The sequence below is a fragment of the Megascapheus bottae genome, chromosome 17, assembly GCF_031878675.1.
Source record: "Megascapheus bottae isolate mThoBot1 chromosome 17, mThoBot2.hap1, whole genome shotgun sequence".
In the NCBI taxonomy this organism is placed as follows: domain Eukaryota; kingdom Metazoa; phylum Chordata; class Mammalia; order Rodentia; family Geomyidae; genus Megascapheus; species Megascapheus bottae.
Genome location: NC_143525.1, coordinates 15,916,545 through 15,939,276, shown reverse-complemented (window position 1 = coordinate 15,939,276; position 22,732 = coordinate 15,916,545). Strand labels below are relative to the sequence as shown.

Sequence of the window (22,732 nt, the reverse complement as noted above, 5' to 3'; positions counted from 1 at the left end):
TGATTCAGAGAAGTACTGAACAAATCAGAAAACTTACTCTTCCACGTGTGTTGGGACTTGCAGGACTGGATCTATGCAAAAGAACAAAAAGATACCATGAGATAGGTCCAATGACCTGAACAATAAGGGTTTCAGGACTTCTTAGGACCAGGTCACAAATTGTCCTGATAATGGAGATTGACCTGTATGAGATAACAAATGTAAGGACACTTCATAACACACACACACACACACACACACACATTTTTGATTATCATTGAAATTTGATAAAGAACTAAGATCAGATAGAACTGTTATCAAGAGACTTGCATATACTTTGCAAATAGACATACAAAGAAAAGTAAGTCATAACCATAGTGGACAAGGAATGGCAACATCAGTATCTGGCATATCAAGGAATTCTCAAATACAAGTCATTTCCTTATCAGATACCTGAGGAAGCACTAGATATTTCCATTAGGGAATGCCAAGCTGGATGGTAAATGGACAGATGTCTTTGAAGCAGCCTAGAGCTTTAAAGTATTTGATTCCCTTTGAGCTGTTAATTGCATTTCTGTAAAATCTAGTTTAAAATCTAAACTACAGAAAAAAACTTTTTGTATAGCTATGTTGACAGGTATTACAGATAATGCAAACATTCTCTAAGATAGCTAAATTATGGAATGCCTGCTTGGTAAAAAAAAAAAAGGCTTTTTAAGAGGGCTAATAAAATCTTAAAACAGTCTTTCAAAGCATTGTTATTTTATTCAGGAGAAAAATATGCTATATACAATATTAATCTATAAAAACCTTCCATGCACATGTAGAAAAAACTAGATCTAAAGATCAAAAGTACTTATGACAGTTAAATCTTTTTTTTTTTTTTTTTTTTTTTTTGTCAGTCGTGAGGCTTGAACTCTGGGCCTGGGCACTGTCCCTGAGCACTTCAGCTCAAGGCTAACCTCCTACCTCTGGAGCCATAGCCCCACTTACGGTTTCCTAGTGATTAATTGGAGATAAGAGTCCCCCTGGTTTTTAGTGCCTGGGCTGGCTTTGAAACCTTGATCCTCAGATCTGAGTCTCCTGAGTAGTTAGGATTACAGGCGTGAACCACCACTCCTGGATAATCTTTTTGTAAGTATGAACAATTCTCACCTTCTCTGCATTTCCCAAAATTTCTACATAGTAAGAATTACTTTTTAAATTTGGGGGAAAAAATAATTTTTCTAGGTTAACTCCATGTTTGCAGCAGTTAAAATTGGCCAACTTTCTCCTCTGTAAGTTCTCCTGGGCATATACCAACTGCCTGGGGTAATGGTAGCAGAGGTGAGAGGTTATGAGCACTAGCACTTTGCTGTTTCAAAACCAAAATCCTCAATCAAAACCTCTGGGCTGGCCAGGCATGGTAGCTTACACTTGGAATCCCCAACTACTTTGGAGGTAAAGATTAGGAAGATCACAGTTTAAGAGGCAAAAAGCCATCGAGAGAGGAGCGGGAGTTTGGCCTAGTGGTAGAGTACTTGCCTAGCATACACGAAGACCTTGGGTTTGGGTTTGATTCCTTGGTACCACATACATAGAAAAAGTTGGAAGTGGTGCTGTGGCTCAAGTCATAGAGCTCTAGCCTTGAGGAAAAACCCAAGGACAGTGCTCAGGCCCTGAGTTCAAGCCCCAAGACTGGCAAAAAAAAAAAAAAGCCATCAAGAACTTCCATCTCAAGTTGGTCATGGTGGGTGGCTTAGGAAGGACGATCTCAGTCGATCTCAGTCAGAGTAAAACTGTGAAACCCTATTTGAATTAAAAAAGAAAGAAAAATAACTAAAGCAAAAGAAAAGAGGTCAGAGGTGTGGTTCAAGTGATAGAGCCCTTATCTAGCAAGTGAGAGACCTTGAGTTCAAACTTCAGTACAATGGTACGGTACTGAAGAAAACCACAAAAGTCAACCAGGGCAACAGTCAGGCAGTGTACAACCTCAGGGCTGGGAGCAAAGAGGCCTTCTAACAGATGTCATATGCTGAGTTCCAGGTTCACAGGCTCCGCTTATGGTGACACATAGCTATGCAATTATCCTGTCACGTAAGATGCTCAGATATTAAAAAAAAATCTTTCAAGCCTTTATATGCTTTAAAAGGCCAGTTCTACACAGAAGTTTAAGGTGCTCACTTAAAAGAAGTCCATGTACCAGATGTGGTCTGTGGGCAGCAAACAAGTCACTAAACTAAAAACACATTAGGAAACAAGATGAACTTTCAGTCAGTAAGCACACGTTTATCTTTCCCATTAATCAGTTCTTAGTACATGCTCACAAACAGGCTGATGCAAGAGTCAGGAAATAAAACACATGACACTTTCCCATCTGAAACAAATTAGTCAAGGGGCAATTAGGACCCAGGTATTCCAATATGGCGTCAAAGCCAGGGAAGCCAAGAAAAGCAAAAATGTCATATTCCAAAGAAAGCACATTAGATAACAAAAGGCATCTTTTTTGTTCACTTCAGCCACTGAATGGTATCACAGACACACACAGATGAACAGGACACTGATGGAGTCCAGCAGTACACCAGAAACAAAATATGGAAGCTAATGAGACCTGAATTCCTGTTTGTAACCCCATCTGTGCTGAATAGTGTTTGCCTGGTCTCATGGATGCTTCTTCAGCTGCAGATTTCTATAGCTTTATCCATTGGTCACCTGACAGAGGCCTCAGTTCTCAAGATGTATCCTGCACCATAAGATACAGGGAATAAGATCACGAGACAAGATCCCTAGGCCAAATACATCATTGTGTAAGAACCATGCTTGCTTGCTTTTTCTTTCTTAATTCTTTTTTTTTTTTTTGGCCAGGCCTAGGGCTTAAAGTCAGGGCCTGAGCATTGTCCTTGGGCTAGTGCTCTACCACTTGAGCCACAGCACCACTTCCGGCTTTTCTATGTATGTGGTACCAAGTATCCAACCCTGGTCTTTGTGCATGCTAGGCGATTGCTCCAGTACTGGGCCAAACTCCTGGCCCTCCATACTTGTTTTCTAATCTTAGGAAGAGTAGGATGACTTTATGGTTGCCTTAGAATTCTTCCGCCACTCAGTATAACAGTGCCAGTATAGCAGGGTACCTGGATAAGCCTCTGCCAAGTAACCCAATTGGTAGGACAGCTCTAACTAAGATAAGCAAACAGCAGCTCAGCTTATGAATCGAACAATGACCTTTACTTTTTTGGAGGGAAAGGGGTAGGGGAAAGGAGGACGCTGGTATTGGGGTTTGAACTCAGGGCCTTGCACTAACTCAGAAGGTATTCCACTGCTTGACCCAAGCCCCCATTCCTTTTTTGCTTCAGTTATATTTCAGTTAGGGTCTCCTGGTTTTTGTCTGGGGCTGGCCTGAGACCTCTAGATCCTTCTACCTCTATCTCTTGAGTATCTCATATATACCTGTATGAATACATACAGAAAAGGATGTACTGGTCATGCCCAGCCAATAATTTTCTTCTTAAAGAATCATTTGAGGCTATTCAGGAGGCTGAGATCTGAAGACCGTGGTTCAAAGCCAGCCTGGGCACTGAAGTCTGTAAGACTCGTATCTCCAATTAACCACTAGAAAACCAGAAGTGGTACTGTGGCTCAAGGGGTAGGGTGGTAGCCTTGAACTGAAGAGCTCTGGCTATCCCAGGCCCGGAGTCCAAGCCCCACTACAGACCACCCCCCCCCCCAAAAAAAAAAGAATCATTTGAGGGCTGGAAGTTTGGCCTAGTGGTAGAACGTTTGCCTAGCATGCATGAAGACCCAGAATGTGTCAGAATCACATACATAGAAAAGGCTGGAACTGGTACTGTGGCTCAAGTGGTAGAGCTAGGCTTGAACAGCAGAGAGAGGCTCAGAGACAGTGCCCAGGTCCTGAGTTCAAGGCCCAGGACTGGCAGGAAAAAAAGCTCAAGGACAGTGCCTAGACCCTGAGTTCAAGTCCCAGGACTGGCAAAAGAAAAAGAAAAAGAAAAAGACAGACAGACAGACAGACAGACAGACAGACAGACAGACAGACAGAAAGAAAGAAAGAAAGAAAGAAAGAAAGAAAGAAAGAAAGAGAAAGAAAGAACAGTTGTATGAAGGTGAGGACATAAAACAAAGTGGTAAGGTAAAATGCTGCTGCTAATAATGAACAATTGGAACATGAGAGTCACATTACTATTTTTTTATACATATGCTTAAAAGAGTCAATGTTATACTTGTTTGCTAAATATGTCATTTGAAATATGATGTAAAAATCAATGTTAATAAATTCTTTAATAAAAAAAGAGTCAATGTTAACAAAGGTCAAAAAGAAAAAGCATCGTTGGAAAGCCAGTAAAATAACACCACCTAGAAATATGCAATAAGAGATTAATAGGAAAGGGGTTGTTTTGATTTAACAATGAGAATGGGTATTAGGTAAGCTTTTTGCTTTAAAGAAAGTTTTCAGCCATGTGAAAAGAAACACTGAGCAAACTATAGGGCTGTAAACAAATACCACTGCAAAATAGCTATCTATATGGAACCTGATAAGCATAAAAGCCAACCTCAGCCAAGCTATTTCACTAGTGAAAATCCCTTCACTAGTATAAAAATGGTGTTATTCAAGGTAAAGGTGAGCTTATCGCATAAAGCTATGGGAAAATATAGGTGAAATCAATATCCTGGTCTCCCAAGATTAACTTGAGAAGAAACAAGCCTGCTCACTATTGCTCTAGGGGGAGCAGCCACTGAACTCCACCCCCTGGTTTCCAGCCCCAACTTGCACAAACTTTCTACTCAGAAAAACCGACATCCTGGGTGAGGTTCAGTGATACTGCTAGTGCGCTATGCTTAATTTTACTTGTGAACCTCTGACCAAAATGACAAAATGGATGCCCGTATCTTTGTTTGTCTAAGTTTCTAAGAGTGAAACTGTAACATTTCTATCCCCCCAAAAGAAGTAAGATTTAAGCAGGGCATGGTGGCTCATACCTGTAATCTTAGCTACTCAGGAGGCTGAGATCTGAGGACTGAGGTTCAAAGCCAGCCCAGATACTAAAGACTGTGAAACTCTTATCTCCAATTAGCTACTAGAAAATGAGAAATGGTGCTATGGCGCAAGGGGTTGGGTGGTAGCCTTGAGCTGAAGAGCTCAGGGACAGCACTCAGGCTCAGAGTTCAAGTCCCATGACCCCACCAAAAAAAAAAAAGTAAGATTTGTCCCCACTCCTCCTTCCTTCCTTCCTTCCTTCCTTCTTTCCCTTCCTTCCTTCCCTTCCTTCCTTCCTTTTCTGGCCAGTCCTGGAGCTTGAACTCAGATCCTAGGTGCTGTCCCTGAGCTTCTTTGGCTCAAGTCTAGTGCTCTACCACTTGAGTCACAGCATCACTTCCAGCTTTTTCAAACCCAGGGCCTCTCGCATGCTAAGTAGGCACTCTACCACTAAGCCATATTCCCAACCCTGGAAGGACATTTCTAGGTTCCATCCCTAGCTCTCTTTTCTCTTAATGTGCACATCTAGCTCTCTAACTTACCTTAACAGCAAGGTAGGGGGATTCTAGGTCTCACCTCAAGCTTGTTTCTTTGGTTCCACTGGACATATCCATTATTTCCTACTAGGATTTCAATCTCCTATATCTAAGTTACTCCTCCATCTTTCACCTAAACTTCCTTCTACTACTGGTTATTCTATTTTGCTAACAGAAACACCAGATTCCAATTACCCTGCTAACACACTGTCATAACTTTGTGGTCTGTCTCTACAATGGTCATCTTTCTGTTTTCTACTCCTGGGACTCCCTCAATATCAATGAAATCCTTTGTCTTTCTAGCTCTCTCCCTTTTCTCCTAATCTATGTAGACTTGGAAATGAGACAAACCCAGGCTTAAGTCATGGTTTTGCCAATGTCCATCTAAGTTACTTTGGCAAAACTACTTAATCTCTCTAAACCTCAATTTCCTCACATTAAGGGGAAAACCAGAGATAATACTGATTTCATGGGCATCTCTATGTGGATTACATAAGAATTAAACACTTGGACTCAGTGCCTTGACAGAAGAGTGATCCATCTGAAGACTTAAATCAGATTATGCATCTGTCACTCAAAACTCTTTGGTGGCTCCCTATCTCACATGTCAAATGCCACCATTCATAGAATGGCCCACAATTCTCACCCAAACCTTCCCACTATTTCCTCCCCACTCTATTCCAGCCATGCTGGGCTACTTTATTCTTCAAAATCCGGCAAAGCCTACCTACTCCTACCACCTGGACTCTTGCTGTTCAGGGTACCTTGCCTTTGGCCAAATGTTACTATGTCGGAGAGGTCTTCCAAGACCACTCCTAGCCCCAGAGCTTCCAATCCTGCTTGTTTTTCCTCCACCACACTTAGCACCTCTGGAGTTCTGTGTATTTTATCAGTGACTTGTTTAATATCTGACTTTGACCACTCTTAAGTTCCATGAGAGCTAGTGTGTGTTTTGTTGTTTGCCACATTCACAGCATGAAAATACTGCCTAGCAGAGAAGTAGTTCATTCATTTGTTGTCTTCCTAGTTCATATACAGCCATCAGTGATCATTTCTGATCATCTAGCAGATCCACTTTATCAACCCTTAGTCCAGGATCTACCTAGCAATCCCTTTCTCTCACCTAGCCTCTGAGCACTATTGAAGAAAACATTGCAATCATCTCTGGTACCAGAACCCTGCTGGGCCCTATGTCATTAGGAGATTTATTTATCTGCCTCCTGGTTGGCCTCCCCCCCCGCCAATACCCCAGCAGCCATTTCAAACCTTCACTTCTTGCCTCAAGGCAAGAAGTTTCTCAGAAACTTCTCAGCTTTTACTTCCTGAATTTGCCCAACTTTAACCCTTCCTTTTAGTCTCCATAAAAGGACAATACTTTCACCCTCACTCACAGTTCACATTCCCTCCAGGAAGCTTGGTCTCTAAGTGCTCCAGCTCCTTCCTTTCTTTTCTGTACATGATATCCTTCCTTTGCTAAGTGAATCAACTTTAAGTGCAGTTTGAATCATCTTGAAAAACGCAACATCCATGTAAGAACTCTTGCTGTCAAGATATAGAACATTTCTGTTACCCCAAACATGTTCTCACATCCCTTTGGACTTAGTACTCTAACCAACACCCAGGCAACCACAGAAAGGTTTGTTTTATTTGCTCTAAAGGCTAGCAAATGGAGATTACAGTAGATATTCTTTTGTCTCTGACTTCTTCCTCTCTGAATAATGTTTGGTTATTCATCCCTGATGATATATATATATATATATATATATATATATTGAAGTTTTTTAAAAAATAGAGCAATATTCTAAGGATATGTCACAATTTGTTTTACCTATATATCTGTTGAGACATTAGTATTGCTTCTGTTTGCTAGCAGTTGTAAATAAAACCATATGAACACTTGTATACGAACATTCATAGAAGTCTTTATTTGAACTTAGTAGAAGTCTTTATTTGAACCTATTTTCATTTCTCCTGGGACACTATCTGCTTGGATATGGAATGGCTGAGTCACATTGTTTACATTTTACTTCCAAACAGCTCCTTAAGGTGACTATACCATTTTTCATCCCACCAATCAAGTCTTTAAGTATTCGTGGAGTTTTAAAACTGCCTATTCCTAGAACTGAGGACCCAGATATTAAACCACAGACCTATGGCCACCTAATCTTTGACAAGGGAGCCAAAAAAATAGAATGGAAGAAAGACAGCCTCTTCAACAAATTGTGCTGGCAGAACTGGTTAAGCACCTGCAGAAAACTAAAGTTGGATCCTTCTTTGTCACCCTGCACTAGAATTAACTCCAAATGGATCAAAGACCTGGAGGTAAAAGCTGACACACTGAAAACTTTACAAGAAGAAATAGGAGATACACTAGGCCTCCTTGGCACAGGTCGAAGCTTTCTTAATAAGGACCAAGAATCACAACAAATCAGAGAAAGGCTGCATAAGTGGGACTGCATTAAACTGCAGAGCTTTTGTATGGCAAAGGACATAGCTAGTAAATTAAATATGAAGGCTACAGAGTGGGAGAAGATCTTCACCAACCAAACAATGGACAAAGGCCTCATATCTAAGATATATCAACAACTCAAAAAATTGAATCACTCCAAAACTAAAAGTAACAACCATCCCATTAAAAAATGGGCCAAAGACTTAAAGAGAGTCTTCTCTGAAGAAGAAACAAAAATGGCCTATAGACACATGAAGAAATGCTCAACATCTCTGGTCATAAAAGAAATGTAAATCAAAACAACTCTAAGATTCCACCTCACTCCAATTAGAATGGCCAGGATCAGGAAAATGAATAACAACAGATGTTGGAGGGGATGTGGCCAGGAGGGATCACTACTACACTGTTGGTGGGAGTGCAAACTCGTTCAACCACTATGGAAAGCAGTATGGCAGTGCCTCAAAAGGCAAAACATAGAACTCCCCTATGACCCAGCAATTCCACTACTTGGCATTTACCCAACCATCCAAAATCTAGGGCATACTAAATCCACTAGCACAACAATGTTCATTGCAGCATTATTCACCATAGCAAAGATATGGAACCAACCTAGATGTCCCTCAGTTGATGAGTGGATCAAAAGTTGTGGTATTTGTACACAATGGAATTCTATGCTGCTGTCAGAAAAAATGACATCGACCCATTTGTTAGGAAATGGAAAGACTTAGAAAAAATCATATTAAGTGAAGCAAGCCAGACTCAAAGGAACTTAGGCTCAATGGTTTCCCTCATTCGTCATAACCAGCAGAAACCTTGGGCTCTACTAGCAGAGATCTGCAATAGAGCAAAACCTTGATATATAAGGCCATATAGTATGAAGCTAATTGAAAGGACCTCCAGGATACTGAAACAAAAGCCATATAATGAATGATTGTTGTCCTTAATCTACTATGTTATCTTTCATCTCCTTTGCTGTCTCTTGGGTATCTCATATTGTTACAATATCTCACTTTGTTATCTGATATATTGAATTTACTTGTATTTGGTTATTTGAAATTTGATAGGGAAGGGGGGAAAACCAAGACGGGGGGGGGGGGGGGGGGGGGGGGGGGGGGGGGGGAGATGGGTACCAAGACATGTGAAAGGGTATCAATGTATGTGAATTAATGCACCTTCTATCTGGCAAATATCATGTAACCCTTTTATTAATTACAATTTAAAAAATTATAAATAAATAAATAAATAAAAATAAATAAATAAAACTGCCTATTCCTGATCAGTGCCAGTGGCTCATGCCTGCAATCCTAGCTATTCAGGAGGTTGAGATCTGAAGATCAAGGTTCAAAGTCATCCTGGAGAGGAAAGTCTGTGAGGCTCTTATCACCAGTTCACCACCCAAATCCAGAAGTGGAGGGCTGTGGCTCAAATGGTAGTTGATAGCCTTAAGCAAACAAGAGACTGTGCTCAGAACCTAAGTTCAAGCCAAAAAAACAAAAAAAACCCACCACCACCACCACCACCCAACAACAACAATAACAACAAAAAACCACGCCTATTCCTATTCCTTCCCCCAGAACTAGTTTACAAATTACTATTGCAGAAATGTGAGATCCACCATCTTCCACACCAGTCTCTTCAGTCTCTCCCTCTAAGATCTACAGTAGCTAGCTGCCTCAGAGTGCTTGATAATGGCAAATCTGCATATCTCTCCTTCACATAAAATCCTACAATGGCTCCTCTCTGTCTACTAAATACTTTTACCTTTCTGTGGCTTAAGTCTGAGGTTACTATACTTTCTGGTTCACAGCATATTTTGTGTCTCAGAAAAATTTTCCCAGTGCCCCAGGCCAAAATAAATAACCTAAACAGTTCCATTAACAGTTAGGTCCAGCAACTTAGTTTAGGGCCTAGTATCTGGGGTGGGGGGGGGGGTACACAGGACATAGAAATTGAAGGAAAAAAAAATCATTCTCAGCTGTAACTACGTAGGATGTATGTACCTGTCCGATGTTGCATACTTTCTAAACCCCATAACAGCCTGGATGTTGCCACCCTCTTTACCAGTCCACATAAATCTTCACATAGCACCAGAATTTCATCATAGCAACTGCCCAAGTATCACATTATTGAAAGGAATGTAGGACAATATAATGTTGAAACTACAAACTCCCTTGAGAACTATGGCCAATGCTTGTCAAATACTACTATTTTTCTCTTGAGTCATTCAAAATAGCAGTGGTAAAACAGTGAGCTCACTGTGGCATCTACATAGTCAACTCATAGGTTGGAAACTATAGACTTCTAACATTCAAGGCCCTTCAAAACATGGGCCCAAATCTTCTTGATTATTTTCCAATGACAGCTCTTCCATACTCACCATGGGGCTTTCATGTGCTGTGCTCATCCATACCTGCTCCATCTCCATCTAACTACATCTTATTCTTTGGGTTCCTTTATCTATGAAACCATAAATGTACCATACACCTACTGCCCTCAGCTTGTACTCAGGATACACTTCTTATGTTTCTTAGGGTCAGGTATTGTTGCATGTGGCTTCCCTAGTCTCAAATACCTCGGGGCTGAATTGAATTTCAAGTACTCTGAAGTACAGCCCATCTATTTTACCTATTGTGAAATATACACATGGGAAAATACAGAAAGCTCATGTCTAGCTTAGGAAATAACCAAAATGAGCTCTTAGTAGCTACTGCCTGGGCCTTTGTCCCCCTCATATAGTGAGAAATGCAGTCTACAGAATGAAAGGCAGTTATTAATTTAAGATTGCCAATATTGCTCATGGAGTACAGTCACTCTGTCAGTTTTTCCTAGTGAAAAGAAAGTTCCTTCATACCACATAATAAAAACTAAAAAAGCTGCCTGGACACAATACTTTTTATACACTCACATTTGAAATTATTTAAATTTATGGATAAAATGATGCAGAACATGGGCTGGAAATGTGGCTCAGTGGTAGAGTATTTGCCTAGTATGAATGATACCTAAGTACCACATACACAGAAAAAGGTGAAAGTGGCTCTGTAGCTTGAGTGGTAGAGTGCTAGCCTTGAGCAAAAAAAAGCTTGGGGACACAATCCTCAGGGCTGGCAACAACAACAACAAAAAAGATGTGCCATTTGCTTCAAAATAAAGGGGAGAGGGGACTGCTATGTGTTGATCACTTCTGTAGCTGGGTACTTGGTACATGATGCTCTCATGATGCTCTCATGATGTTACTCCCTTTACTAGTATATTTGTTTAAAGCTTTTTTGAAATGAAAACTTGAAAAATAAATCTAGAAGCTAAAAAACAAAACCTCTAAGGAAACCCATTTCTAATAGGCTTCAAAGAATTCCTACTTCCACCCACAGGGACAATTCCAGTCTGATCCTCTAATTTCCCAGAGCATACTAGGCTCCAATGAACCCCAATAGCCATCAATGATATTTATAACACAAACTGGCCAGAACTATTCTGGACATGGGATAATGTGGGGTGACAAGTCACCAAGATAGAAAACCATCTTTGAGGATGGACAGCCTCTCAGGAGGTGGCTCTTCTATGTAGGAAGAAATAAGAGCCTTTTGATTACAAACCCATAAGAACAGGTTGCTCACTTGACTGCTGCTCAAGGAAGATCATTCTCTTCCACAGATGAGCACAATATTTGAGGAACACATGGCTTCTCTAGTGGCATTTATATTAGTACTAGTTGTACTGCCCCCCTGCACAGGGCCTTCCTTCTCACCCCTATCCAACCTCACACACACATCAGCAATCTTCTTCCTTTCTGACTAGAGACTTCTCTCTCCAGCACCACTTAGATGTCATGGCACAGTGAGAGACAAAGTCTCAGCTTCTTTATTCTCCCTTCCTTTCTCTCTCCTTCCTTTCCTTTCTTCCCTCTCTCTTTTTCATTGTCTTAGAAGACAACCCTACTTCAAATAATTGTGTGCTGAGATTTACCACACACATATCAAAAGCCAACATCAAATAGTTCAGACTTCTGCACAAACAAATGAGAAAGAAGTATAAGGAGGAAGGAAATGTAATAGTCCAGCAAATCTGAGACCTGACCAGATAAATTAAGTAAAAGAAAGGGATGAGTGAAAGGTGACAGAGGTGTATGTGTGCACGTGCATGTGTGCAATACTACTGGAACTTGAACTCAGGACTGAGTGCTGTCCCTCAGCTTTTTCCTCTCAAGGCTGGCACTTTACCATTGAGCCATAGCTCAATGCTTTCTTCAGTGCTTTTGGAGTTAAGAGTCTTACAGACCTTCTTGCTCAGCCTGACTTTGAACCTTAATACTCAGATCTCAAGCTCTTGATCAGAGCTACAGTTAGAGGTGTGAGCCACAGACACTCAATGACAGGGAATTTCTTTTTTTTGGCCAGTCCTGGGACTTGAACTCAGGGCCTGGGCTGGACTTTCTCAACACTCTACCACTTGAGCCACAGTACCACTTGTGGCTTTTTCTGTGTATGTGGTACCGAGGAATTGAACTCATGGCTTCGTGCATACTAAACAAGCACTAACCACTAGGCCATGCTCCCAGCCCTTGGGAAAAAAAATTTGGTGGTGGGGCTTGAACTCTGGGCCTGGGCAGTCCCTGAGCTCTTCAGCTCAAAGCTATTGCACTACCACTTGAGCCACAGTGCCACTTCTGGGCTTCTGATGGTTAATTGGAGATAAGAGCCCCATAGACTTTCATTCTCAGGCTAACTTTGAACCATGATCCTCAGATCTCAGCCTCCCGAGTAGCTATGATTATAGGCATGAGCCTGGCCCTGGAAATTTTTAATACTAGATAGAGGACAGCAGTGAGCTAAGACAGGCATAGACTGAACTGCCGTTTCCTGAAGAAAGAGCTTAATGTTCTAATACTGTTTTCTTTCTTTCTTTTTTGCTAGTCTTTGGCTTGAGCACTGTCTTTGGGTTTTCTCAAGACTAGAACCCTACCGCTTGAGCCACAGCACTACTTCTGACTTTTTCTATGTATGTGGTACCTGGGGCTTTGTGTATGCTAGGCAAGCACTCTACCACTATGCCAAACTTCCGGCCCTCTAATACTGTTCTCTTATTTAAAAAAAATCAGTGAAGCCTGGCACAGTGGTTCATGCCTATAATCCTAGCTACTTAGGAGGCGGAGATCTGAGGATCAAGGTTCAAAGCTAGCCCAGGCACAAAAGGACCTGAGATTCTTATCTCCAATTAACCTCTAGAAAACAGGAAGTCGGGCTTCGCTCAAGGGTAGGACGGTAGCTTTGAGCTGAAAAGTTCAGGGACAGCTCCCAGGCCAAGGTTCAAGCCCCATGACCCACAAAAAAAATTGGTGGAAACAATATCATTCATGCTTCCTTAACTCAAAACTTAAGACTTCCAAACACATTTCAAGACATCAAGTAATCAATGATGGAGTATCTTTCCCTGGGGGCAGCTCATTTTTTCTCTCCAGAGTAAAGGCACTTAGTTAACCTCCCATTGAAGTTGTCAGGGCCACACTGTAAAGTAGAAAGACTCAAATGTCCTTCAAAGTAAAACTTTCAGGAGGAAAGCATTTTAGAATAGACATCCAGTCAAAAGCTCTTCACATCTAAATCCCATCAGAACTGGGACAAGATACAACAAGTTTTCTTCAGAGAAAACCTTTCTAAAAGCCAAGTGCATGGCTCACACCTGTAATCCTAGCTACTCAGGAGGCTGAGATCTGAGGATCAAGGTTCAAAGCCAGCCCAGGTACGAAAGTCTGTGAGACTCTTAGCTCCAATTAACCATCAGAAAACCAAAAGTAATGCTGGGCTCAGGATGTAGGGTGGTAGCCTTGAGCTGAAGAGCTCAGGGACAATGCCCATGCCCAGAGTTCAAGTCCTACAACAGACCAAAAAAAAAAAAAACCCAGCCGAGGCACTAAAGAATATGAGACTCTTAGCCAGGCGTGGTGGCTCGCTCCTGTATTCCTAGCTACACAGGAGGTTGAGATCTGAGGATTGTGGTTTGAAGCCAGCTTGGACAAGAAAGTCCATAAGACCCTTATCTCCAATTAACCAGGGGGGGAAAAAAAAGCTGGAAATAGAGCTCTGGTACAAGTGGTAGAACACCAGTTTGAGTCCAAGCCCCAGTAGTACTCCCAAAAATAAACAAAAGAAAAAAGGCATAGGGATAAATGGATGTTATATAATATCTCCATGTGGAGAAATGTTTAAAAGTCTTCTATGTTAAAAAAGTAAAATATGGAGCCCCCGTAATCCTAGTTACTCAGGAAGCTGAGATCTGAAATCAAGATTCAAAGCCAGCTGGGCACAAAAGAACCTGAGACTCTCATCTCCAAATAACCTTTAGAAAACAGGAAATGGGGCTTGGCTTAAGGGTAGGGTGGTAGCCTTGAGCTGAAGAGCTCAGGGACAACACCCAGGCCCAGGGGTAGGGTAGTAACGTGGAGCTGAAGAGATCAGGGACAGTGCCTAGGCCTAGTTCAAGCCCCATGACCCACAAAAAAAAGTAAAATATGGGGCTAAGAGTTTGGCCTAGTGATAGAGTGCTTGCCTAGCATGCACAAAGACCCAGGTTTGATTCCTCAGTACCACATACATAGAAAAAAGCTGAAAGTGGTGTTGTGGCTCAAGTGGTAGAGCTCTAGCCTTGAGAAAGCCCAAGGACAGTGCTTAGGCCTTGAGTTCAAGCCCCAGGACTGGCAAAAACAAAACAAAAATATAAAATATAAAAGAAAAAGAAGTTGACATGTCTTCAAGACACTAAAAAGCAAAACCAATTTTCTGTTATTTGTTATAATCCTCTTTTGTAGACTTAATTTCAAACTTCTACAACAGTGGAGAAAAACCAGATACTGTTTGTGTGCTTGAGAAGTGAGGCAGAAAGGTAGATGATGCACACCCTAATTCTAGAAAATTCCTTAGGAGAAAACAAAAGTGCCATCCTTTTCCACAATTTTCCTGTCTCATGTTTCCATCATACCCCTGAAGACAGATCCCTCACTGTTCTGAAGTAACATGTACAAGGCTCAAAGGACAGGAGAGAAAACCACTATGGAGCAGCAAGAAAGTCATGTGAAACTCAAGAACACAAACTGGAACTGAAAACCTGCCACCACCATGGTGTAAGGGATGGAGACACAGCCAAAGAGAAATGCCAAGTGCCACCTGCTTCTCAAGACTCCCAAAGACACCTTGTCAAAAAGGTTAAGGGTGCCAAGTGTGCATTAGGTGCCTCAGTCATTTACTAGGCCTCTCAAATGCCCAGAGGGCCCATCAAAAAGGGAAAAACACAATAGGAAGACAGGAGAAGAAAGAAAACCCTACAGCACAAGCCAGAAGTGCCAAACAAGGCTACAACAAAGCACCTGTTATAAATCCAAATAAGGAACCTAAGTAAAGAAGGGCTCACAGTTTCTGAGGACAGGGAGGTGACCTGAGCATGAGGTCTGGCAAGAAGCTTTGAGGGAGGGGGGTGACTAAGGGAGTGGAGATTGTGGTAACTCTGAGGCCCAAATCATAGACTACACTTCTCAAGGTAGCTATGGAACAGAGCCCAGCTGCTGAAACAGCCAGCCTGTCATCGATATTGTTCACTCTCTCTTTCTATATGCTTTCCTTATGCACAGGTGAGACAGTTCCCATACTGGTGGCAGATACTGCTGAGAGCACTACTATAGAGAACGTGCAGTATGGACTAGCTGGTCTTTATTAGGAACAGGGGTGTGTCTGGTAACCATGCAATGAGCAGTGAGAGACTGGCAGGCCAAGGGACAGTGGGAGTAGACAGAAGGCTGTTGTGCTAATCTAGAAGTTAAGTGCCATGAGCCTGAATAGGACCTGGTACAAGAGATAGAGAGATAGAGAGATAGAGAGATAGAGAGATAGAGAGAGAGAGAGAGAGAGAGAGAGAGAGAGAGAGAGAGAGAGAGAGAGAGACATACTCAAATCTGTAAGTACTTTCTAAGTCTATGCAACAGGAGCTAATGGGTGACAGGACACTGAGGGGACTGTATTTTCTCTTATCACTGTTTTCTACATTGGTGGGCAGTGACTGCCAAGACAAGAAATACCTGTTTAGTAAGGGAGTAAGATTGTTTTCAAAGTTCAAATGATTAATTTTGTTCTGATCCTTTCCCCTGGGAAATCTCTAGCATTAAGCACTCATGGGATACCTCGGGATTCTGGTTGGGAGAGCAGTGAGGTATATATTTCGTACATTTTTATGATTAGTAAAGAAGGGTTCAAATCAGATTCATTCCTCTATTTCTACCATGACTAAGAAGAAATTAAAAAAGAAATAGAGTAGGGTTACTAAAGAATTACTAGCAATTTAATGAAGCATTGAGTGTCAAAAAGTAGCATTAACTAACTCATATTTTAAGATGAGGGTATAAGCCCTGAATAGGCTCTGGAAAACGAGTCTTCTTACTTCACCAGGCCAGAGTTTTATAAAGTTAATATGAAATGAAACATAACAGTATCACTCAGTTTGCCTTTGGTCTGAAATTGCAGAAATGAAACATATCCAACCTTGTTCATTGGAGAAATTTCAGAGACAGACAGTGAGGTTACCAGTTACAAAACCACTTAAAGTTGGGCTGTGAAAGATTGCACCTAAAGTACAATGTCATGATTCATATTCCATCCAGAAAACAAATGAGGCTCACTTTCTTTAATAGATCTAATTGCTACTATGCCACCATGCACCATTGCCATTATGGTGCAAGAAAACTTTTCTTCTGGGAACAACAACACATGTTTGGTTGAGGAACAGAAGCACCTGCCAAAACCACTGTGGGAAGTTTAAAAAAAAAAAAAGGAAAGAAACAAAGAAACACACACACACACACACACACACACACATACACACAAAACAAAAAAACAAGAAGTACTTACAGGTAAACAATTAGAAAAGCATGAAATGGAGTCACAGTTCTATATTTTGAAGAACCCCAGTTTGTCTAAAGGTCTGTGCTTACATTAGTAGATTTCTCCTCCCTTCACTGTGTCTCAGGCCCAAGCCAGCATTCTCCTTCACCTAGACTGGTGCAGCAGACTCCCATCTGGTCTTCTGGCCTCCTCCTGGAACTATTCTCTGTTCAAAACAACACCTGCTGATCTAGAAAGTGATGACCAGGTGATTCAGTTTGCTCAGGCTGCCCTAGCAAAACTCAAACATTTATTTCTCCCTGTATAGGAGGCTGGCAAGTCTGAGCTCAGATGCCAGCATGGTGGGGTTCTAGTGAGGGCTCTTTTACTGGCCTGCAGTTTCCTATTCATTGAGCCCTCATATGAAGGGAGAGACGCAAGAGAAAGCACGTTATCTCTTTCCCTCTTCTCATGAGGACAACAGTGCTTTCATGAGTTCTCCCAAAGTCTTCACTTTCAAATTCCATCACACTCAGTATGATATGGGGTGGTGAGGACACAGACATTCCGTCTGTAATATTAGGGCATGCTATTTCTCATCTCAGATTCCTCCAATGGCTGAGACAAAGCCATATTCTACTACCATTCTATGCCAGTGAGCTCTATGTGAAGCACATAGCTCACTCGGAGATTTGAAATCCTTGTGGACATTCCCCCATGGTCACAGGAACTGGGGAATGATTCAGGCCATAAGTGTAGAGACCAAGAATACTAGATAGTCCTGCACAAAGATGAGCCACTATACACTGTTCTGAGGTCCCACTCACAAGGACCAAAAGTCTCCACTATTCAAGTCTACAATCTGTTTTACACACAGGCACTGAAGTATTTTTTATATAATATCATGTAAAGAAATCATTATCTCACTATATAACCAGGATGGCTTGGAACTCATCTTCCTGTCTTAGCCTTCTAAGTATTGGGATTAGAGGCATGCACTTATCTAAGACTGCACTTTTGTTTTTGTCTGTCCTTCATCTACATGGACAGATTCAGAATTCCCTCACACATAGAATGCCGACATGGCCATAAGCATTATTTATTTATTGGTGTCAAGGTTTGAACGCAAACCTTGTGCTTGCAAGGCAGACACTCTATTATTGAGCCATACCTTTAGTTAGACTGGAGCATATTCACATATGTGATTAAAACTTACTTCCCTAGCCAGACACCAGGGGCTCACGCCTGTGATCCTAGCTACTCAGGAGTCTGAGATCTGACAATTACTGTTTTGAAGCCAGCTTAGGCAGGAAAATCCAGTTAAGCACCAAGAGAGCCAGAAGTAGAGCTATGGCTCAGGTGATAAAATGCTAGCTTGAGCAACAAAAAAGCTCAACTACAGCACCCAGGTCCTGAGTTAAAGCTCCAAGACACACACACACACACACACACACACACACACACACACACACACACACACACACACACACACACACACACACACACACACACACACACACACACACACACACAGTGTCAGGCACAGTGGCAACACACCTATAATCACAGCATTCAGGAAACTGGGCAGCAAGATCAAGAGTACAAAGCCATCCTGAGCTACACAGCAAGTTTCTGTACTTCTAAAATATACTACACCACTTGAGTAACATATCTCTTCATGAAACTGTGTAGATTATGGCCTATATGTTGGTTTTTTTTTTTTTAAAGAAAGCAAGAAGGTTCCTTTATACCAAACTATATAAATGGAGAGCAGAGTCCCTCTGCCCTAGTTAGCCCTCACTTATTTCTCTGAGCTTAGCAAATGAAATGACTGCTTCACTCCAACCAAATCACCTTCAGCTCTGGATAGCCAAGGACATTCTCGCCTTTGCCTTGCACGCCTTTCTCCTAAAAGTTACCCTTCCTTCCCTGAGCTCTTGCTCAAATGATACCTTCTCAGTGGGGCCTTCCCTCTTCCCTGGCACTGGCCTTGTACTCCCTGACTCCATCTGCTTCTGTGGTTCTTTTCACTGTGAGTTTCTTTCCTGTGTTTATCTCCTGTTTACCGTATTCTAACTTTACCATAACAGTATATGGATACCTTCATAATCTATCCACACTCACGTTTTAGAAATACTAATTATGAAATCTGTTATTATAACCACAAAGTTTAACTTTTAAAAAGCCAATTTAAGGGCTGGGAGTTTGGTCTAGTAGTAGAGTGCTTGCCTCCTATGCACGAAGACCTGGGTTCAATTCCTTGGTACCACATAAATAGAAAAAAGCCAGAAGTGGTGCTGAGGCTCAAGAGCCAGAGCTCTAGCCTTGATAAAGTCCAAGGACAGTGCTCAGGCCCTGAGCTCAGGCCCATGACTGGCAAAAAAAAAAAAAAAAGGAATATAATGAATAAGTTAGACACTTGTGGCTCATGCCTGTAATCCTAGTTACTCAGAAGGCTGAGCTCTGAGGATGACAATGTGAAGCCAGCCTGAGCAGAAATGTCTCCATGAGAGATTCTTATCTCCAATTAACCAATCAAAAACTGGAAGTGGGTCTATGGCTAAAAGTGGTAGAGTATTAGCCTTGGGCAAAAGAGCTCAGGGACAGCATCCAGGCCCTGAGTTAAGGCCTCCACAACTGACTATTACTACTACTACTACTAATAATAATAAATACTATTTGAAATTATGCTTGTTGGACCTTAATCATATTTCTCTATTTGTCATATTTTCTCTATGTGTCATTTAACTCCTCCACTTGATTCTTCCTACCTAATTGGTAGCTGGATTCTACTGCTTCTATATGTTTTTCCCCTCCCCCTTTTCTGATCACTCTCCTGTCTCTAGACATCCCACACACTGCTGCTGGATGAATCTGAAAGTACAGCATCTATCAAATCACTTACCTGTTCAAGCATGTTAATAGCTTTTAATCAGTTACTATTCAATCAGTAAGGCCCAACATATCCTGTGGTCCTCCCATCCTCTACCTTCAGTGCGTCCCTCAACTCCGACTGAGTGAGCTAGTCCTTAATGTTCACACTTTGAGCCTCCTTTGCTCTTTTCCTAGCCTCTTTTTTTTTTTTTTTTTGCCAGTCCTGGGCCTTGAACTCAGGGTCTAGGCACTGTCCTTGGGCTTTCTCAAAGCTAGCGCTCTACCATTTGAGCACCATTTCTGGCTTTTTGCTATGTATGTGGTACCAAGGAATCGAACCCGGGTCTTTGTGCATGCTAGGCAAGCACTCTACCACTAGGCCAAACTCCCAGCCCCCTAGCCTCCTTCTTGATGGAAACTCACCCCTACATGGTCCCTCCTTCCTTGCCTCCTCCCCAAACTCATCTCTGACACCACAGCTTGAGAAAAACTTTCTGGACCTAGATAGGTGCCAGTTCATTGCACACTACCAGAACCTCTTTTGAGCAGTTATAGAACTCTGGGTTGAAACTCTGTATTGTTATCTTTCTTTCTATCAGACTATGGGCACCTTGAAGACAAGGTCTCCCTTTTTCTTCATGTCTCACATAGTATCTCCCCCAATGAGGTTACATGCTAAATGGAATAAAAAAGAGGAGAATGCTTTCAGCACCTAGTTGTAGAAGAGAACCATACATTTGACTGACAGACAAGCCAGAACACAGTTTTGTTACATACAGCCAAGGCTATCTGTAGAAGTGAAGACTTGGAGAAATCAGCTTCAAAGTAGATATGCAGTGAAAAGAAGAGCAGACAGAATGAAGCTGCTCATGGAAAAATGTCCTGCCTGGGAACTCTGAAACTTGGGGACAGGCCTTAAACATTCAATGGCCAAAATGTTTCTCTCAATCTTATGATTTGCTGATTTTCATTTTTGTAGAAAAATAGAAAATGCTTATGTTTTAAAAACTCTACTTTCATTTCCAAACATTAAAAAACTTAACTATGAAGGAGAGATGGCAGAGATGATATTCTCAGAGCCTATAGTGCTAAGCCTGTTACAGCTCTCTTCTGTGGCCTTTCACTCCTGAGAGCTGTCCATTGGTGGCTTAAAAGTTCTTGCTGATCCACACAGGCCAGACAGATGAGGTAGAATGCCTATTGTACCTGACTTTTCCTCACCTACAGATGGAAACCAGATTTGCTGCTAAATTAACAAAATGACATGTGACCTTCTGACATACCCCAGTATTTTCCCATCTAGAATACTGTTTTGGAACACATTCTCAAGAAAGGAAAACCACTTGCTGTGCTCATGAAAATAACAAACCACAGAGCAGCAATGATAAAGAACATGTTAATCAAACCCAAACTAGGGTCAAATGAAATTATTACAGAATAATGGACATGACACTGAAAGTCCCCAAACCTGCATGGCTTTATCTGGGAAGATATCTTTGTAATAAAATAGAATTAGCTGCCCAGGTTTCATGCTGCCAGCTACTACTGTAACATAAGAGCATAAAACAGACATGTGAGTGGTTAAATGAGAAAAAAGCCCAGTCTTTTACTCCCCTCACCACAAAACCCTATATAAAAAGTGGTTAGCCTGTATGAATGTCAAGTCTTATAGCCCTTAGGTACTTCAGGCTCTATTAAAAAGGAAAAAACAAAACAAAACAAAACACCACCACAACAACAAATGAGTAAATTGAGGAGTTAAGAAGATATCTTTTATAATTATGATTAAAAGATTCTAATCATTATAACCTAACAAATCTAATGCATCATGTCTTCATAAAGACCAACCAGCCAGAATTACTAATAGGAAAGCTTAGAGCTATGTAAACTTGAAGTCTGAACAAAAGCAATGAAGCAAAAAGATAAGACTTGCCTCTTCATCTGCTGCACTTAGTGGACACAAATTCAGGCTGTGAACATATCCTCTATGTAGAATTCTTTTCCTCTATACCACTGTCTTATTTCATTAAATAGCATGTAACCATTAATCTGTGGAACATGTTTGCTTGGAAGAAGCTAAGCAAATGTCCATGTCACCCAAAGACAATCCAAGTTACCTTCTTTTAAAGTCCACTTGATTGAGCCTGTCCTCTTGCTGACAGCATGCAAACTTCCATCCAGGGTTGAAACAAACAGCAAGGTTTCAGGCAGTGTTACTGTACTGGTGCTTCCAAAAATCTACAACAGAATGTATATGATTTTTCGTGTCAATATAATTTTTCAACTTACTCATGTGCCATCACAGACTCCCACCCCAAAGTTAACAATCGAAAATATTCTGTATCTTGGGGCTGGAAGTTTGGCCTAGAGGTAAAGTGCTTGCCTAGCACGCATAAAGACCTGAGTTCTATTCCTCAGTACCACATACATAGAAAAACCAGAAATGGTGCTGTGGCTTGAGGAAAAAGCCCAAAGACAGTGCTTAGGTGCTGAGTAAAAGGCCCAGAACACAAAAAAATCCTTTATCTTACAGATGAAGAAACTGAGAGCCTATATTCCCATGGAAAATGCAACTGGAAACAATAGTTGAGTCAGGACTAGACCTAAGTCACCTTAATTTACCTATGTGTTGATCTTAGCTGCAGACAGAAAGGTTTGTAGCCTAACTTGACAAGGACAGAATGAAACAATCTGTGAGCTACTCTCACTGAGGCAATCTTATGACTTCATTTTCACAGGTGTATTTTACTCTCAAAAACTTAAAACAACAGGGTGCCAGAGGCTCAGACCTATAATCCTAGCTACTTCAAGAGGCTGAGATCTGAGGATCACAGTTCAAAGCCAGCCCGGGCACTAAAGTCTGTGAGACTCTTATCACCAATTAACCACTAGAAAACTGGATGGTGTTGTGGCTCATGGGGTAAGACGGTAGTCTTGAGCTGAAGAGCTCAGGGACAGTGCCCAGGCCCAGAGTTCAAGCCCCACGACAAAAAAAAACAAAAACAAAAAAAACACCTGAAAACACTGCCAGACCACACCTGTAACACTGGCTGGTCAAGAG

General features: G+C 41.5%; 1 protein-coding gene across 1 annotated transcript in view; it reads right to left on the bottom strand.

The window, feature by feature from the left end:
- Positions 1 to 22,732, bottom strand: part of Ern1 (endoplasmic reticulum to nucleus signaling 1) — a 97,991-nt gene that overhangs the window by 47,087 nt on the left and 28,172 nt on the right. The window contains exons 2-3 of the mRNA XM_090349938.1: positions 21,789 to 21,909; positions 38 to 71 (exon numbers count right to left, since the gene is read on the bottom strand). Of these exons, the coding sequence (XP_090206064.1) occupies positions 38 to 71; positions 21,789 to 21,909 (155 nt within the window). The remainder of the gene's footprint in view (positions 1 to 37; positions 72 to 21,788; positions 21,910 to 22,732) is intronic.